The sequence below is a fragment of the Pygocentrus nattereri genome, chromosome 15 (genome assembly GCF_015220715.1).
Source record: "Pygocentrus nattereri isolate fPygNat1 chromosome 15, fPygNat1.pri, whole genome shotgun sequence".
Lineage (NCBI taxonomy): Eukaryota > Metazoa > Chordata > Actinopteri > Characiformes > Serrasalmidae > Pygocentrus > Pygocentrus nattereri.
Window position 1 is genome coordinate 8,179,256 of NC_051225.1, and position 20,266 is coordinate 8,199,521.

Genomic DNA, 20,266 nt, shown 5'->3' on the forward strand with positions numbered 1-20,266 from the left:
GGTGGAAACATGCATTGGGGGTGTTTCTCTGCTAAGGGCACAGGACAACTTCACCGCATCGACGGGAGGATGGACGGGGCCATGTACCGTAAAATCCTGAATGAAAACCTCCTTTCCTCTGCCAGGACACTGAAAATGGGTTGTGGATGGGTCTTCCAGCATGACAATAACCCAAAACATACAGCCAAGGAAACAAAGGAGTGGCTCAAGAAGAAGCACATTAGGGTCATGGAGTGGCCTAGCCAGTCTCCGGACCTTAATCCCATAGAAAACCTGTGAAGGGAGCTGAAGCTTCAAGTTGCCAAGCGACAGCCTCAAACCTTAAGGATTTAGAGATGATCTCCAAAGACGAGTGGACCAAAATTGTTCCTGATATGTGGCCAAACTCCAAGAAACATCTAACCTCTGTGCTTGCCAACAAGGTTTTGCCAGCAAGTACTAAGTCTTGTTTCGCTAGGGGATCAAATACTTATTTCACTCAATGAAATGCAAATCAATTGATATATTTTCTATAAAATGTGATTTTCTGGATTTTCTTTTTGATATTTTATCTCTTACTCTTAAAATAAACCTACCTTTAAAAGTTATAGACTGTTCATTTATTTGTCAGTGGGCAAACTTACAAAATCTGCAAGGGATCAAATAATTATTTCCTCCACTGTATGTATGGCAAAAATGTAATCATGCAATACTTCAGCAAGTTTATTACACTACAGCAGACAAACTAGTGCCAGATTTGAAAAAATACTATCAAAAGCTATGAATTTAAATGCTTGTGTTCAAAATTTCACATATTATACTGCACTAAATCCGTTTAAACAGAATTAATAATCCTCTTTTTGTTTGTAGTTGGAAAGTGATTTTGAAGAACTGACGATATCCATGATATGCTAAGAAAAGCCTACTCAGACATACTGTCACACAATTTATCCTGATAACAATAAATATTGTACACATAAAATATGAGTGTAAAAACATTTTACACAGGACACATTTTTATGTTTTATGCACCCCAAAATATGTTAAATTCAGCAAATAATCAGTTACTGAATAATTGTGTAATTAATATATGTAAGCACCCATATGTCTTCTTCTTTCAGCTGCTCCCTCTAGGGGTCGCCACAGCGGATCATCTGCCTCCATCTTGCCCTATCCATTGCCTCCTCTACTTTTACACCAACCATCTCCATGTCCACCTTCACTACGTCCATAAACCTTCTCTGAGGTCTATCTCTTCTCCTTCTACCCGGCAGCTCCATCTCCAACATTCTTTGCCCAATATATCCACTATTCCTCCTCAACACATGTCCAAACCATCTCAACCTGGCCTCTCTGGCTTTATCTCCAAACGGCTCCACCTTCACTGTCCCTCTGATCTGCTGATTTCTAATCTTGTCCATCCTCGTCACTCCCAACGAAAATCTCAGCATCTTCATCTCCGCCACCTCCAGCTCAGCCTCCTGTCTTTTAGACAGAGCCACAGTCTCCAAACCATACATCATAGCAGGACGCACTACTGTCTTGTAAACCTTCCCTTTCACTCTTGCTGCTATTCTTCTGTCACACATCAGCCCTGACACCCGTCTCCACCCACTCCATCCTGCGTGCACCCTCTTCTTCACCTCTTTTCTACACTGTCCATTGCTCTGGATGGTTGACCCAAGATATTTGAAGTCATCCAACTTTACGACCTCTACTCCTTGCATCTTCACCTTTCCACCTGCCTCCCATATGTAATAATGATATATCTTGTATGTATTATATATACTGTCGCTGTTACACAAGGAAAAACATTATTACATTATTAATGTAAGCCTTTATTCCAAGTGATTTTGTAGCATTTCTATTGGTCCATTCAGCATGAATTTTTCACACGTTGTTTAGGGCAGCAGGCGTTTTCAAATAATGTTAAATAGAAATGACAGTTCAGAAGGTTTTGCTCTGACAGCGACAATATGTAAGTATCTATTTATATTAGTAAGATTTCTATATTCATCTTATGTGTCTATATACCTATACATAATATATGCAATGTCATATTTTGGAATTTTTGTTCCAAATATGTAGCGCGCACACTACAGCACCTCTGTATTTGCCCAGCATCTTTGCATTAAGTGACGAATCTGAGGAGTCAGCATCTGAGGAGCTACAGAGGGTTATTCCTTGGCACTCTGTCCCTGCTGCTGGAGCCCGTACTGTAGACGTGAGCGGAAAACCCCCTCTCCTGATCCAGCAGTGCCACTGCAGGCTTTGGCACACAGCAGCAGCTGCATTCCACTGATACAATGTCAGGCACTCTGCTCTGCACTGTTATGCTTTGCTCTGCTCTGCGTGCCTGTGGAATAGCGAGTCTTTCCCGGAACGCTCTGCCCCTGGCCTGCGTAACCCCAGCCCCCTTCTGCTCCCTGAACGAGCAGCACGCTCTTATCTCCGCCTTTATGACCATGACAGAGTGAGGAAAATAACCACTGCTTCCAGCTCACTGACAAAAAACACCAGGCTGCTTCAACTGTGCTTAAAATCGCAGCCAAATATTTTGATAAGATAATATGTAGCCAAATACCCTATTATAGCCTTAAAGCTAGTGCTGGGTGGTTCTATGGAACTGATACGCAATATCGCAGTATTTGCCATGTATGTCATAGTGTCACCGTATTTGATGGGGGTGAAGTCAGCATTAATAAAGCCAATAAACCTGTGCTTACTGTCCTCCAAAGCTGACCTAGCTTGTTTTGATTGGCCTGTTTGGTTCTATTTTCATTTCTTACCGTCACACCAAAGGGAACCTTAAACGGTACTGTCAAATAAAACAGACACATATACAGAAAGGAAATGTACTATTTTGCCCAGTACTACTAAGAGCTATTTGAAAATGGAAGTCTTCCTAGAGATAAGTCACAACAGCATGGACGAGTCCAGAAATATTACCTAGACATATTATACAAAGCAGACACTGGCTGCTCTGAACAGCTAAATAGACATGGACGGTCCAGTTTTACCAGCCTTCCTTTTTTATTTTAAGGCAAAAGTGCATGCTTTTCTGTACATTTTCCCCTCCGTCACGCTCACATACAGTAAAAACTGATTAGATTCTGAACAGTGCATGTTGTTTTTCCACCAGAGCACGTGGGTAGACAGGATGTAGCATTGAGAGTGACGCTAGCATCAGCCACAACTCGTTATTCATCCTAAAACTGAGACTGCAATTTTGCTCACTTGAACAAAGTAACCTTTACACACACATATCCAGTTCGCCCACTCAACAGCCTGGGCCAATTTACTTAAGCCGATCGCCTCTCTGACTTACATAAATATTCACCAGTTTCCGCTGGCCGGTGCTGAGTGTAAACAGAGCACAAAACCAGCAGGTTCATTCCTGTCCTCAATTCAACTCTCCACGCTGAGAGCTGACACGGTTTTATTTGTTTAATAACTTGGATCATCATCAGATGATGCTGGAATTTTCAAGGGGATTCAGTTTTATTCAATGCCATACTGTACACAATTCATGCTCCTTTATGTATAACAGACTTACCAATAATGTCATGGTTAATTGATTAAACTTGATTATTCAATTTAAAAATATTTAAACTTAATGAATCTGCAAATTTCAATCATATTTTAAGTCAGTTCTCTTGGTCCAATCAACATGAAGCCGACATACAACATAAAGGGTGACAATTTATATATATATATATATATATATATATATATATATATATATATATATATATATATATAGATATATGTGTGTGTGTGTGTGTGTGTGTGTGTGTGTATCGCTGTATATGAAAACCTCATATCTCAAAATGAGGTTTGATTACTGTAATGAAACTCGCTGATTACTGGCAACTTTACAAGAGAAGGAAAAAACATACTTTACCTTTAATGTACGTCAATGACTTTTCATTCATGAAATTTACACAAAATATAAAGGCCAACAAGTATTTTCAAATTATGTCGAAAACTGAAATGTATGCATGTGTGTGTGTATATATATATATATATATATATATATGTATATATATATATACACACACACACACACCCACACCCACCCACCCACCCACCCACCCACACACACACACACACACACACACACACACACACACACACACACACACACACCGGCCACTTTATTAGGTACAAATGTTCAGTTGCTTGTTAACACAAATAGCTAATCAGCCGATTGCATGGCTGCAACTCAGTGCATTTAGGCATGTAGAGGTGGTCAAGACAACTTGCTGAAGTGCAGGCCGAGCATCAGAATGGGGAAGAAAGGGGATTTAAGGGGCTTTGAACGTGGCGTGGTTGTTGGTGCCAGACGGGCTGGTCTGAGTATTTCAGAAACTGCTGATCTACTGGGATTTTCACACGCAACCATCTCTAGGGTTTACAGAGAACGGTCCGAAAAAGAGAAAATACCCAGTGAGCGGTCAGTTGTGTGGATGAAAATGCCTTGTTGATGTGAGAGGTCAGAGGAGAACGGGCAGACTGGTTCGAGATGATAGAAAGACAACAGGAACTCAAATAACCAACCAAAATCTCTGAGGAACGTTTCCAACACCTTGTTGAAAGTGTGCCACGAAGAATTAAAGCAGTTCTGAAGGCAAAAGGGAGTCCGACCCTTTATTAGCACTACCTGTACCTAATAAAGTGGCAGGTGAGCGCGCGTGTGTGTGGGTGCGTGTATGTGCACACACACATGCATTAAGTATTTTGGAGTTTGGTTTGATTCAGCTCAGTTCAAGTCATTTATTATTATGTCAATTTAAAAACTGATACTCTAATGACACTGATTACTACATTACTCAACTGCTAAGACAGAACCGCATTCTGGAGGCTTCAACCAAAGGGAATGGCATGACAGTCACTGAAGTGGCATGATGGAAACGTAAGAGAACAGGTTCGCTAGTCAAGTGAACGGTGAGGGTGTGTCTGTAAACATTCATGTCATTCTTAACACATAAACAAGCCATTAATATATAAGTTTGCACAATAACTACTAACAACTTTATAGAGCAGGGGGCATAAACTACAGCCTGCGGTTTGGATGCAGACCTAGCAAAGTACTTTCTGAACTGAGCACTTGAAAAAATTGTACTCTTTCAGCAAAAATATGAATCAGTGTGGCGTCTGCTGAAGTCTTGTCTTACCAACAAGGCTTGTTAAAAAAGGAAATTGCTAGTCTATTCCCTGACAGTACAAGAGCATAAAATGCTTCAGTTTATTTGATTTGAACTGACAAATTAAACTTTAATTTTTAAATGTAATGTTTTCACTTGTCATTCAATTTTAATTGCTCAACATGATAGAAGTGCATTAAAAACAGAGCCGCTCATCATGCTATGTTTTATTTTATTAGTTGCTAGGACTCATCATTAATGGTTAAAACATTTAATGGTAACCACTGGCACCATTCGTATATGTTATTTTGTTTTTTTAAAAACAAGACATTTGGTGTAACTGGACACCAGTTTAAGGTGAACATCCCTCTTTTGTTTGTCAAATATTTAAGTATAATTGTAATTATTAGTAGGAAAATACTACTACTTCTACTACTACTAATTATAATAATATACGATAACATAACTACAGTAAGTCTTAAATCCTTAAGTGGGTGCTCACAAATCCCTAAACATCCCCAAAATCTAACATGCAATAACAGGCTGTTGAAAAAAAAGGCACACAGGCATACTTTTACATCATTTTGTTACTTTTCCATAAAATCCAACAGTAATTTCCCTTCATCATTACAAGCTAAAGCAATAAGTGGCTGTTCCAGTCATTTATCAGCTTACTGTGCTACATTTGGAGCTTCCACTTCTGTGGCGTTCTCAAGCTCTAGTTCACACAGCATTTGCAGACGACACGCCCTATTTTACCACAATATACAATAAAGTTTACAGGAAACAAGCCTTAATTCACACATACGTTGAGGTGCTGGGTCTATGCATGTTTGTAAATGTAAAAAATGTACCATCACGACTAATAGAAAGCGTGGATATGCGGTGCCATCTTTCGTTCTTGTGAGCCACACCGGTTTTTCTGTAAAATAACGGAAACGTGCACAAAAAACCTGATCTGTGCACGTTTTATCCCAGCCACACTAAAAGACTTGGGAAACATGAACCTTGCCTTTATTGCACATTCTAACACCACAGAAATGTTGCCTGAATTACTGTAATAATGCTTTGTGGTAGACTCTCCACCAATTTATGAATAACATGAAAGTGGGTTAGCTGATCCCGCCCCCCACCAAACCCCCACCCTTTAACTAAAGTTATGCATCTCAAAGTTCATTAGCATCAGTGAGTGAGAAGTTCTGGCCAGCATACTCTTGTTTTTCACTGCAGTATCGCTTTCAGTCACTCGTTTCTTTGCGCACGGCTGATTTTAAGAATGTTTCAGTTGTACTGCTTTGGCGCACAGTGAGAATGCCCTCAATTCATCCCTCTATGGAAGTCCAGCCTCGCTATATTTTCCACTGTAACAATGTGGAAAACGTCCCGAATCACCCACCGGTGATGTGCATATTCCCCAGAAAATTCGGCTTCAATCAGAGAGACTGTCCCAATACTTTTGTCAAAGAAACGGAGACAGTGAAGCCGGCTCAGAGGTGACAAGAAATTTGACAGTACTTACTGGCTGCCAGACTGCATAGGCCAGAACAGGTTGTAAGGTTGCTGTGAGAAACTCCAGGGTGTGCAGGAATACACTGAGCTCTGAAAGAGAATGCACACGTCTCAGAAGAAAGGAAGTGAGACTAAAGGCGAAAAAGAACACCATGCATGCAAATGCCATGTACTGAAAGGTCTCTTCCATTAGACCGCTGAGCTGTATCACTGTGTGACACTGAAACAGCAGCACACAGTTTAGAACAATTAAACCTGCTGCAACTAACTGGTTTCTAAACCTCTTTCTGCAGGCTCTCTATTGGTCACTGGAATAGAAACCGACTCAGATATCTTCATTTAGCATAATGAAATAAAATATTTATTCCTACTGTATTACCAGATGAACTAACACACTGTTGTCCCTCCATGGGTGAAATGTTGGGACGCAGTGTTGAGCTGCTAGTGAGCAACGAGGGTCCAAAAATGTAGGGCCCCCAGCTGACAACAATTCACACCTCTCCGCAAAGTGAGTACTGTGGTAAAATAAAGCAGCTAACTTTAGCTTGACACCAAAAAATCATGTACAACTGCCTTGACAAACACAGTACTGAAACTAGCACTGCTGAAAGAAAATCTTCAAATGGTAACTTTACAAGAGAAGAAAAACCAGCTATAATTTGAATGTAACTCAATGGAACCAGACATTTGTCCAAGTTGTTCTGGGCCATTTATTTTGGTCCAATCATCATGAAATTGGCAGACAATGTAAAGGAAAACAGGTATTTTCAAATTATGTCAAAAACTGGAAAACGACAAAAATGGCGATGCGAGGTTCTATTCCGACTGTGATAAGCACGGTTTTTTCATCTACGTGAATCATACACACTTCCATGGCATTTTATGGCTACCGTAAAAAGAGATTCACCAAAGCAATCAAGAAAAATTCAAGCAAAGTAAATGAATGCGTAACGCTAACTAACTGATTTCCGTTTCCACTGCCGCTGCTGTAATTATGCATGTGTGAAATCATTGTTTCACCAAAATAACTTTAATTATTTACCATTTGTCTTTCCACAGAAGGAAAGAAGTCCTGCGAATGACAGCAAGGTACTTGAGACGGGTTATGTGCACTTATCAGGAACTGTGTCTGCCATGTGTCAGAATGACTGTGACACCACAACAACGTCATATCATCACCCACATGCATCAGCAGCCTTGTCTGTTCGTTCGGTTTTGGCTACAGCTTATAGGTCCTTGATTATAGTGATAGCATGTAAATGTTGCTGCTTCTCCGGTAAATGTGCTGTAATTAAAAAAACAACGCAAACACAGCTGGAAATAGTGAATGCAAATGGTATAGACTGAAAGGACACGTCTACTAAAATGCTGAACTGTTTTCAGCAATGCATGCCCTTTAGGCAGAGCATGTACTGACTGTTACAGAGCAGGACGTCACACTCATACACCAAAATCTACACTGTATTCAAATCATAGCACAGCAGAAGCCCAATCTTTTTGACGATGCAACAACTGATATGAAATGTGCTGCTTTTTCTGTTGTGCAATCAATGTGAGCTTCCTCTATGGCATATGGCCTATGTTGCAACATTTCCACAGAATCTGATGTGTAAAAGCACATGATCCACATGAGAACTTACCTCCATAGTGGACGGGGCCAGGCCAAAAATTCCAGTATCCAGCTGTGGTCCCTCCGGATGTGGATAGTTCTGCCCATCCATGGCAGATGAAGCAGAAAAGGAAGGCATCAGGTCAGAGACAGGAACATGATGGCTGAAGCCTAAGAGGCAGTAGATCAGTCTCTTGCACTTGCCATGTCCTGAAAAAACAAATTATTATTCAAGTAGTTTTACAAAATTCTTTTTTTTTTCTAGATTTTTATTCATTCTTATCATTAAAATGTTCAAAAATAAATTTTATATAATTATAAATATATATCTCAGATGCCAGCAAACAAAAAAAATATATCACAAACATAAATACAAAAATTCCCAAGACAAATACACACTATTCAATCTAAAGTATGATGAGAGGTCCATGACTGAGGTGTCCTTGAGCAAGACACCTAACCCCCAACAGCTCCCCGGGCGCCATGGATAGGGCTGCCCACCGCTCCGGGCAAGTGTGCTCACTGCCCCCTAGTGTGTGTGTTCACTAGTGTGTATGTGGTGTTTCACTTCACGGATGGGTTAAATGCGGAGGTGGAATTTCCCCGGTTGTGGGATCAAAAAAAAGCATCACTTAAATATGCATTCACTGGGATGCTTATGCACCAAATCCACTGCATATGGTATGCAGTGACTATTGCCTATCATCTTGCCATTTAGAGACAAAACAGCCCTTGATGACCATAAAACATAAGTTAAAACATAGACTAATCAGGTGCCCCTGCCAAGCCGACCCCCCACCTCCACCCCCCACCAAACTCCCGATCCTGTACCAGTCCGTAACTGCCGTGGACTGTTGTTCGGCCTATTTTGTTTAAAAAAGGATGGAAACTCCTGTTCTACAATGGATGGGCAATACAGCAAACAATACGGGAAAACATTTTCATGATACACATCACAATATTTTGTCTTTCTAAGGTTTGCGTAGAACTTTGTACAGACAAAATGCACCAACGAACAACAGCACCCGAAAAAAGGACAAATCTCGCAATGAGTGACTAAACAAAAATAAACAATTTGATGAACAAGAAGGAAAAAACAAAAAGACCAAAAATCATTGACCAATATACAGTTTATACAAGTACTATACATAGGTTGTTGTTGTTTACCGGCTCTCTATAGTCTACAGGCTCTGCATATTATATGTCTGCAGCTGTCCGTTTCTGATGACGCCCATAACATCCTCAGAAAAGTGTATCATGGTGCAATGTATCGCGATAACTATAATACATCATCACCCCATTCTAGGATTCAGCTACGTTACATTTAGCTTCAAAAACTGAGGTTATGTACTTCACCACTAAAAGTACCAAGAAGTACCAACACTGCTTTTCAGATTTCAGAAGAGCTGAACATTCATCAAGCGAGCAGCAGCGCATCACCTTGCAGAGAGATTGAGGAAGGCATCTGTCACCTCGCTGACTGAAACCTGTATTACACAGTCTTGGTGTACAGTAAATGACAGTAGGTGGAGAGAGACGGGGGAGGGGGGCGGGGGGTTGTGAAGGAAGTGACGACTTCTATAAATCTCCACACAGCTACAGAGGCTTGCTAGTGATATACACGTTCACACACATACACACTGTGACAGCACAACATATCCTTTATTAATATTGTGATACTGGGCTTTGTAATACTGATATTGCAATATGAAAATGTGCTCTCTAACCAATCATCCTCCTTTTTACTGAGTGCGGTCAGCATCTTGATCAATCTTAGTTATACAGTGGATGAGTGGTTTCTGTGGGTGCTTAATCAAGACATTTACATAAAACAATAAAAGCTTTCAGTAGAAATAATGCATACCATCATATTATTAAATCAATAACACATTTTCATATAAATTAAGGGACAGTATTGCAGTTGGGCCTGTTGTGGATTGTAACTGATGATTCACTGACAAACAATTTAATTATCGTTTTTGGTTCTTTATATGTATTTTTTGTGAGAGTGTGTGGATGAGCATTCCTATAATGCATAATATCATTCAATATCAGTTTAGATTTAAATTTCAGACCTTAGGTTTATAACCCAAACAGTGCATTTCTAACAGATATGATTGACAGTTTTCAGTTGTCACACTTCTTACACTCAAACAAACAACAGAAACTCAAACAACATATTGTGGCACTGAGGGTGGAGGGAACCAGAATGCTTTGTGGTTTCAGTTTCTATTTATTCTTCTTTCTTATTTTTCATGAGTTCTCGTCGTGTGTGTTATAGAATGTTTTATAACATGTTTTTCTCAGGCTGAAGATTATATTGGAGTTCATTTCAGATGTTTTGTAATGCTAATAATGATGGTGTTAAACAGGTGGTGACTTTCACTGGGTTCCAAAATAAAAGTCACCATCTACAATCAAAGGTTTTTCCCTACTGTCAGCATATCCAGAGGTCAAATCCTGGATTATGTATCGGCAAGAAGCTGGAAATTCCTGACATGTTATATGAGGTTTTTTTTGGCTGATACTGATATTATGGCTATTTACTAACATCAGCTGTCATTAGGCATCAGATATACTGGTCAGTGTAGTTGGCAAAAAGTCAAATACAAAGTTGGTAAATTAAAAAACAACTCTTGCTGGAATATTTTGCTGAACCATCTGCTAGTCCACTGAATATTCCACATAGAAATATTCCAGACAATGGAATATCTGACATTCCATGAATATGTAAATGCAGCATAAAAGTGTATTAGTGAAGCTAGAACTCGTTTTTCCAGACCCATGATGTGTTTCAGGACAAGAGTTTTCTGTTTTTCTCATTTACATGTATTTGCCTCAAACGAACAGATGAAAAAGTACCCAGTTCACATTCTTGCGACACAAACATATCATGGTGTGACATCTGTTGAAACAAAAACATATCAATGATCATACTGTTCACATGCACACACACACACACACACACACACACACACACAATGAGAGAGGAAAAAGAACCAACCATGATGTCTCGTGTGAAACCACAGAGAAAATGTAGGGTTAATTTCATAAGAAAGCTTCTTTGTGTAACCTGACCCAGGTTCATTTCGTCACAGTGTCATGTGACTCTTACGCACTCTTCCTGCGGCTAAGGAACAGAGGCCAAGCGAGACGAGGGAGGCGAGAGCAGAGAACTCAAGGCTCAGTGATGAAAATGTACACTTTAAATGAATTTTGTCTACTCACAAAATTTGGTAATTTGGTACATAACACAGAAAAGTCCAGATTCAGCACAGAACCATGACATGGTTTATTAATAGTAAAAGTATATGAGTTGCAGTATGTTTGTATGTATGTTAGGAGCATGAAAAGGACTCAATTTGAAGATTCAGCTGATTTTTGAAGGGTAAAATTGTTCATTGGTCACAAAAAATGCACTGAAATACATGCGAATAAAGGCCTCTGCATACCAAATGCAACATAAATAAATGTTTGAACACCACTTTTCCCACATACACACATTTTCTAAGTTGCTTATCCTCCTGGGTCATGGGGGGAGTTGGAGCCTATCTCAGCAGTTATTGGACGGAGGGAAGGAAACACCCTGGACAGGCCGCCAGTCCATGACAGGGCAGACAGATACACACATTCGTAGACACACCTGTTTCAAATCAAACGCAATTATTTTTCACACATATCTGTAACTTGCACATGTCTGTTAACTCCATCGTGATTTATCAAATTTCTTTTTTTTTCTAAAATTAAATTTAAAAATGGCTTTTTTTGTTGTTTTACTGTATATATTCCACTACAGTGAAATAGTTCCTCTAGTTCCCATATGCCAAACACAAGGCCCGGGTGCCAATACAGGCTGTGGCACAATCCTATTCAGTCCACAAAATGTATTTTATTTTTTCACCAGGAGCTACACTACAATCCCCATCATGCACTGCAACATAATGTGTGCTCTGACCCCCTTCCCCCAATAACAATATTGGGCCAGCAGTTAAACAAAAAGAAAAATTGGTGTTCAAGCAAATAGGCAGTTTTAAAAACCTTCCTCCTGGGGACATTAAAGAGTCATCTGTAGCTAACATAGTTCACTGGTTCATATAAAACAATGTGCTTTTATTTAAACACACAGCTGGCTCACAGAATTTGTTGACACCCCTGCTGTAATTACATCTATGTATTCAGTGGATTTAAGAAATTTAAATCATACCAAAAAAAAGTTTCCTTAACCCCTTAAATAACTAAGTTTAATTACACACTTTAATAACTTAAGAACAGCTCCACCAGTTTGCATCAAAGTTCCTGTATTTACTGAGTAATAAGCCTTAGTATGTAACATGTCTGGGATTTTAAGGGGTTAAATATCCGGGATGAGAGATTTACACCAGTACTGTATAAAACTACTTACTAATTCTTGCTCTTTTAGTTGCTGAGAACGGAAAGGCTGGAACTCTATATTTGCACCACTGGCGCAGCATGGAGCTACATGCCTTACTCAATAGCTTCCTGGGAGGGGTCAGTGAAAGGACCTTGTTTTAACTTCAGCATCAGTCAACATCCTGGTTCATGCTGCTGAATCAGCTTTCTCTTCTGCCCTCCTCACAAGCCTGAACACAAAGCCTCATAGCCTCCTCGTGCTGGCGATGGGGCTTTATCAGATGCTCCCTGCATTTGATTTCTGCTCCTTCCAGCCAACAGCTGCCAGAGGCTGCAGCAGCTAAAGCATCACAACAACCAGGTGCCCCTCTTTCCCAGGCCCGTCTTACAGGACGATCAATAGGTTACTAATCATTACTGGCCCTCAGAATGACCTCTTCCTGTAAAGCCCCATTACCCTTACAGGAAAACCAACTAAGTAAATACAGTCAAACCCAGCAGCACAGTCACTCAGACAGACTAACCAAACAGCTGTGCAAAACAAGCTGGTATGTCCAACATAGAGGAAAATAAACATGTATTCACATAAAGCTTCCTATTTAACACAGGTGTTAAAATTAGCACTATTTTAGCAGCAACAAGGACCCCGTTTACAACTGGTCACCTCAAGCTTCTTGAGAATCAGGATTATAACTGAATAAGGCCAAGCCACATAAAACACAAGTGTAAATACACCCAAGACGCCTCTAAAACCGATACAAATCTGATCACTCAAACTACTTCAGCTGTTTTGAGTCACATGTTATAGCAGAGCAAACACATCTCCAAGACACAATGGACAAAACCCCTTATAGTGCAACCAACACTCCTCCTGCAATATGTCACTGGAAGATGTCTAGATGGTTTGGGAGCAGATGAAATGAAAGGCTTAACAGCAGTATGAACAGACACTACCGTGCAAAACAAACTGCAGATGAAGAAGCCGAACAGACCAACAACTGTTAACTGTTTGCAGCATAACGAGCAGGTTTGCATTATCCATCCCACAGAGGACTCAGATTTCAGTCCCGACTAACTCGAGATGCATTTGACTACCAAGGGAAATCCACGCGGCTAAAATCTTACTAGGATAAAATCCAGATCCCAGTCACATGAAGTGAGCTGGTGTAAATGTGGTCAAGATGTCCACCCATTGTAACACTGATGAACAATTACAGGACTGCAGTGAGCAAACTGTTTTCATATCAAAATCGCCGTCTGAGGGAGTGCCATTTTCAAATCACAATTTGAGCTGCAGTTTTTAAAAACATATCGTCTACATCATCAAAAACATCAAGTTTTAAGAGGGAAAATTTAACCAAATAACATTTGGTTAAAAATGAGAACGGTATGCCTAAGGCGGACCAATCAGAGGGAACTGAACCGCCACGTTTTTTGTGACATCACAACCACAATTTACTGGCAGTCTGGCACGCTACATTGAGGTCAATATTGTGATCATTAAAAAAAACAAAAAAAAAAACAAACAAACAAAAAAAGGCCTGACCCTTGATTTATAAAATATAATCACAATTTAAAATGCACTTGCAATATTAGTCAGAAAAATCACAATTAATATATTTTATTGTTCTAACTGTTCAGCCCTAACTGGAAGAGCAGTATACTTCACCGTATAGGATTAAAAACGTGACATTTTTATCCCTTTTCCTCTATTCCTATACTACTAGCATACGTGAGATCCCTGCATTTAGTTCTTCATGATGTAAACAGTGAAAATTCTGAAGTTCTAATAATACGTCTGAGCCAGCACTGCTGTTCATTTTATGTTTTAAATGCTACATTTAATTAGTCTTATGCTCCTCCTTCCAGAGAAGTTGCCATATTGACCCGTCTCAGTGCTATTTATTTCATAAACACGAAGTACTGGTTAATGTACTGCACTGTATGTATTTTGTATTGAACATAATGAAGCAGGCCCCAAATTCTGCTACCACCTATCATCGAGAGAACCCACTGAGCTATCTCAGAGACCCTCCCTGATACTGTGTTTAACTCCGAAATATGTTACAAAAGGAAAATGATTTCCCATTTACACTCACATTAATGCTGCTCTGGTTATTGCCCACATGCTTTAACCAAATGTTGCCTCATAACACACAAGTCCTACCACAACTGCAGTGAGTAGCAATGTATTTACCATCTAATATTCCAGTCGTACAATGCCGCCCTACCTGGGAGTGCAGCCCCATCAAATCAAAATCTCATAACTGGAGAATGCAAGCTGCCTTTTACACTGTGTGGATACAATCCAAAACACGGAAGAGAAATCTCTGTATATTAATGTACAGTATTATGCAAATGTCAGAGACTCTTTGTTTACAACTGACATTTTCTGCTTCTCACGATCCTAAACACGTCCAAAACATATTCAGTGATGTCGAGATCTTGACTCTAGGGTGGTCAGTCCATTGTTCTGATAACACAAGCAGCTTCTGTTGCAAATTTTCTTCTCTTTTTTATCTGTTTCCTTTTCTCAGTAAGGCCTTTTAGACAACTACACATCCTTTCAGACCCACAGCGCTGAGTTGTCTTCTCAGAGAGGAAGGATGGACAGAAACACCTGTGGATGTTTTCAGATCTGAGGATGTTTTTCTCCTCTCGCTCTCATAGATGAAAGCTTTCAGTGTGTTTTATCTGATGGGAACAGTTTTGGTGGTCTACCAGCTCAGCTACCAGGACTCTACGAGTCCTGATCTACCTTTTAATGTATTTTTGAACTTCAGTTTGGAAACTCTTGTTTGTTCACTCATTTTATTGATTTTATTTGATCTAATCTTCTCAGAAATAAAGGGTGGTCTCTGACTTTTGCACTACACTGTAGATTACAATGAATTTTTTTTCTTATCCTTTCAGAGAGACAAGGTTTCATCATGACAATGATGCACTGTGACTTCTGGCTTGATGGTGAATTCTATATATATTTTTGCATATGGTCTCATTTGTGGCTACACAATAACAAATGATGTCAACCCATAACATGCTTTTGTAACCAGTTCACCACCAAAACAAGCTTAGGTAAGGTAGGGGAGTTCCAATGACCACAAGAATAATATCCTGATGTTTTGAATCAGTTACTTAATGTGTTTTCTTGCGTCTGGAGAGTGAAATTCATTCCAGGACAAGAGACTCTCTCACTTTCATTAATCTTTTGATTACCTCAGAGGCTGATTTAGCTGGCTTAGGCTTTCCTGGGTGGCCTAATGCTGAGGCTCTAAAGCAAAGAGGGATTATTCCTCGACCTGAGCTTGTGTGACTCCTGCTCTGACCGACGGCTCCTGTTTCGCATGCTTCTCGTCTGATCCTATCTGATCTCTCGCCATTGAACTCCTTCAGTCTTCAAAAGCAAAGGCAACGTGAGTTACTGAGAAAACCCCAGTCATGACACTTACATGTGTCTGTTAAACATTTGTGGTTTACAAAAAAGGGAAAGAGATGCTTTGAAGAAAGGCCCCAAGTTTAAAAGCTCATGTTTTGTCTTGCCCTCAAATTAAAGCATAGTAGGGGGTTTTCTGCTCAAGAATAAATCCCCAGACTCAAATTCTGATGTGTCACAATGAGCAAAGGCAGGCCGCTGGAACACATGGAAGTCATCCAGGGAGTGTGACTCTGGTAATCTCTCCTGTCATGGCTCAGAGCTCACGAGGACAGCCAGGCATGGCAAAGGGGGAAAACTACGCTCTTTCATGAGTGGACAAAGCCTCACCAACATACAAACCGTGCTATTAAGGAGGAATCATACTTTTCCAAAGCTTCCGCACAATTTAATGGTCATGATGTAAAGTCATTCAGAGTGGTTTGGTGTGAAAGTTGGAATTTTTCGCAGTGCTGGTCATAGGAACCAGATGTCTGAAACATTTAGTACCTTTAAAAGTTCTCTTACAGACACTTGTGACACTAAATTGCTAGCAATACTTCACTGGGTTTCTTAAACATTTCTTTACTGATCATTTTAAGAGTGTTGATTGACTTCAAACATATTTTTAAGACCCATTCATAGTGGACAGGTACATGCAGGGCACTGAAAGGCAAAATAGTTCCCAAAGAAAGCTTGTTTTCCCAGATTTACCACTATTTCACCATCTCCAACGTACATATAAAAAGTGTAGATTTACTTGCTATTTTGTTAGACAAGTAGATAAAACAGCCATATTTGTGTTGTAGAGATCACAATTCCTGGTTCCTATCATACGTTTCTCAACAATGGGCTTTAATATCATAACATTGTGAATGACTTGGTTTACATCTCAACAACTAAACAATGCAGAAGAACAAGACCAAGATTAGGAATTTGACTGGCTTCATTTGCAGTCAACACACTTTGATCAAGACTTTAATGCTAAGAGATTGTTGTATCGTCACACTACTGTGATCTAATTCTGTCATTAAATTTTTGATTTCACAGTTATTAAGATGTGGGTGAAATGGCAAAAATAAAATACCACAAAACTTGAAGACATTTTACTGATTATGTGTATCATGATGTGTGGTAGGTTGGAACAAAAAGAATCCCAAGTAGTGCAATAATTAAAAAATACTGTCAAAAACTATGAATAACATAATTTCCACTCAACACTGTACAAACTGGGTCACAGTAAATTCACTAAACAGCACTAATTAAGTTATTTTTAATGAAATATGCAGTCGGTCAGTATCCCTAAAGTACTGATGAAATCCATGACATAGCGTGTGAAGTAATTTGTCAGGATATGACAGAAAGATTTAGACAAATCTAACGGTACATTATACAATCAACTACAGTTACATTCTATACTGACAGGTTTGAGTCTGCACCTTTTCTGTTTGGTTGGTTACAAATATCAACAAAAAACTAAATGTGGAAAAACATTTTTTTCATTAATTTCAAATCATAAAATCTTCAACTCACAATTACAAACACAGTATGGACTGAAAGTTAGAATCAGTCTGCACTTCTGAAAATCTTATAAACCTACTATTTTAAACACGACATACAGGCCAATTTCTGCCTATTCCGTTCAGTTCTGCACAATACATTCATTCCCTCTGAGTGCTGAGTGAATCCAGTAAGCTTCTGAAAGAACTTGATCTTCTGACAGATGACTACACTTGATCTCAATTAGCCTTCCGTTACTGAACGTGTGTGAGAATTTCAAAGCGCTTTAGTAGGAGTGGAAGGAGTTTCACATGACTTGATGAAAGACTGCAAGGACTTAAAAGGCCAATAACATCGCAACCTGTACGAAAAGAAATACCAAATCATGCCTACATCATTTTGCGACAACTAACACCTGCTAACAAAATGACTATGCAGCTTGTAAAACCGTGCTATGACAAATTAATTAAGATAAAATATTCAAGAGGGGATAACTTACTTCACAGACTAACAGTAGCAGCACATTGAAAATACTGCAAAATTAATGAGGATTTTAAAGCACTACCCATCTCATTCAGTGGCAAGAAGACACAGAAAGCATCTATCAGCCCACAGAGCTATAATGGAACGTAAAGGGAAATTAGATTCTTTGCCATTCAACACAGGATTGATTCGACTGGGCAAAAGGTCGAACAGGGCTGTTGTGTAATGACGGCAAGTTTTCAAGTTACATTACTGTCCCAAACTCAAAACAAACTTAAATATACTTTAACTCTTAATCTTGTCCTGGAAGGAAACTGAAAAGACATGTTCAATGACCTTTCTGTGATTTTCTGCACTTTATTCAGCATAAAGAAAAAGGCACAAGCCTAGGCTAAAATATCCAGTTCTACATCCAAATTATTAAGACCCTGTAAAACATAACAGAACCTGTCTGACCTGAAATTACTCAGATAAAGTGGACAAAGTTCATGTCCTCATAAAAGGAAAAAGATCAAGGTTGAAAATCTGAACCTGGCTTGAAAGATTTTCCATTTCACCCCAAAATAATGTAACACAGCAGGCTTGAGCCAAGTGACAGTAGCATCGACAACTGCTGATCACGATTATCAACCAAGTTGGACAATTTACATGTCTGAAAATACACCGTCTGCAGCTTTAAGGAGCAGAAAAGTTGGCTTAGTATATTGTAAATTTTACTGTCATGACCAGAAACATTAGCAGCCTTGCAGTTTTTATAGACAATACACCATTTTTCCATAAAACTGTTGAAAATGCTTTGTTATCATCATCTGCACTGGATAAACCAAACTAAAACTAATCTTACTCTACACAGAAAATTAACTGGACAATATTGTTGGCACCCTTTAGAAATCTGAGAGATTTGAAGCAGGTTTTGCAGTTAAACACACTTTTGAGGTCATGGGTGTATGCAATATGAAAATCTAAAAATTCTAGCTTTAATAAAAAAGGTTGAGTCATATTGCATCTGTGGGTACCAGAATGAGCACAGAGAAACAAAAGAGGATTTGAGGAAAAAAAGTAGAAGAGTAAGAGCAAGTCCATCTCTGGAGATCTTCACATTTCTGTGTTCAATGTACGGAACATCAAGGAGTTTCCAGCCCACGGCACTGAAGGATTATTCGAATGATGCACAAACAACTTCAGTCAACTTCCAAACAAATCCAAGCTTAGCTGCAGAAACAAGGTACAACAGTGGTACAGTCCATCGTCATCTGAATGAAAGGGGACTCAACAGTAGGAGACTTAGGTAGACCCCACTGTTGACAGAGACATGAACAAGTCCAACTAGAATTTGGGAAAACTTACCTTAAGCCAGGGTTACACTACACAACGTTTACCCTGATTTTAGCCCCGATATTCAGTCTGGCGGAGTCTGGGCTGGTCAGTCTGAGTCAACAGTTGGAGAAAGAATCGAGGGGCGCAGACTCACATTTTTGGCCTCCAGATCCAGACCAGTTGGGGTTTATCAAACATGTTAGATTTTTTTGACACAACTCTGAGTGTAATCTTGTAGGGTAAACTGATTAACTGATCAGACTACTGCAAAAGCCAATGAAAACCGAGAGCACAGAAGAAAAAATACAGTAAGTACACTGTTAGAAATAAAGGTACCATGCAGGTACATGATTCATTCATCAAGATGCAAACAATGTAAGTGTACCCTCAAAGGTACAACAGTGGTTTGAAGGTCCAATGGTGTACCTTACATGAGTTTTTCCTAGTGGAAAAGTAGATATTTGTACCTTTTCATAACCAAATGTTTTAAATCAGAGTATTAAAATAAAAAGCCTGGAGACGAGACGGGGTGTGCGAAGTCAACAGAGTTTAGAAAATATCATTTCAGTGGATTCTGGTACAGTTATGTTCCCTGACTAAAGGTACTGAGATGTACTCCTGAGGGTACCACCACAGTGACAAGAGGGGTACTGCCCCAGTGACAGTGTTGTACCTTTTTTCTGAGAGTGTAAGCAAAGAAAATGGCGAGAAGTCACTCACGTGTGGAGCGAAGCTTTTTAATGAGCTGAGTTTAAGGCACAAGCACAACTGAGTTTATGTACAGCTAAAACTCTAAAAATATCTCACTGATCACATTTTTACATCCATGACACAAACACTTTTACATGTTTACCCACTGCTTTTTTTACTGTCAGTGCAAACGGCACAGAAAACAGCTGCTCCACATTTATTTATTTGCGTCTCCTAGTAACGGGAGAA

General features: G+C 39.4%; 1 protein-coding gene across 1 annotated transcript in view; it reads right to left on the minus strand.

The window, feature by feature from the left end:
* si:ch73-63e15.2 (protein strawberry notch homolog 2) overlaps positions 1-20,266 on the minus strand; it is an 87,733-nt gene that overhangs the window by 51,805 nt on the left and 15,662 nt on the right. The window contains exons 2-3 of the mRNA XM_017701355.2: positions 8,276-8,454; positions 6,646-6,725 (exon numbers count right to left, since the gene is read on the minus strand). Coding sequence (XP_017556844.1) covers positions 6,646-6,725; positions 8,276-8,383 — 188 coding nt within the window. The 5' untranslated portion in view covers positions 8,384-8,454. The remainder of the gene's footprint in view (positions 1-6,645; positions 6,726-8,275; positions 8,455-20,266) is intronic.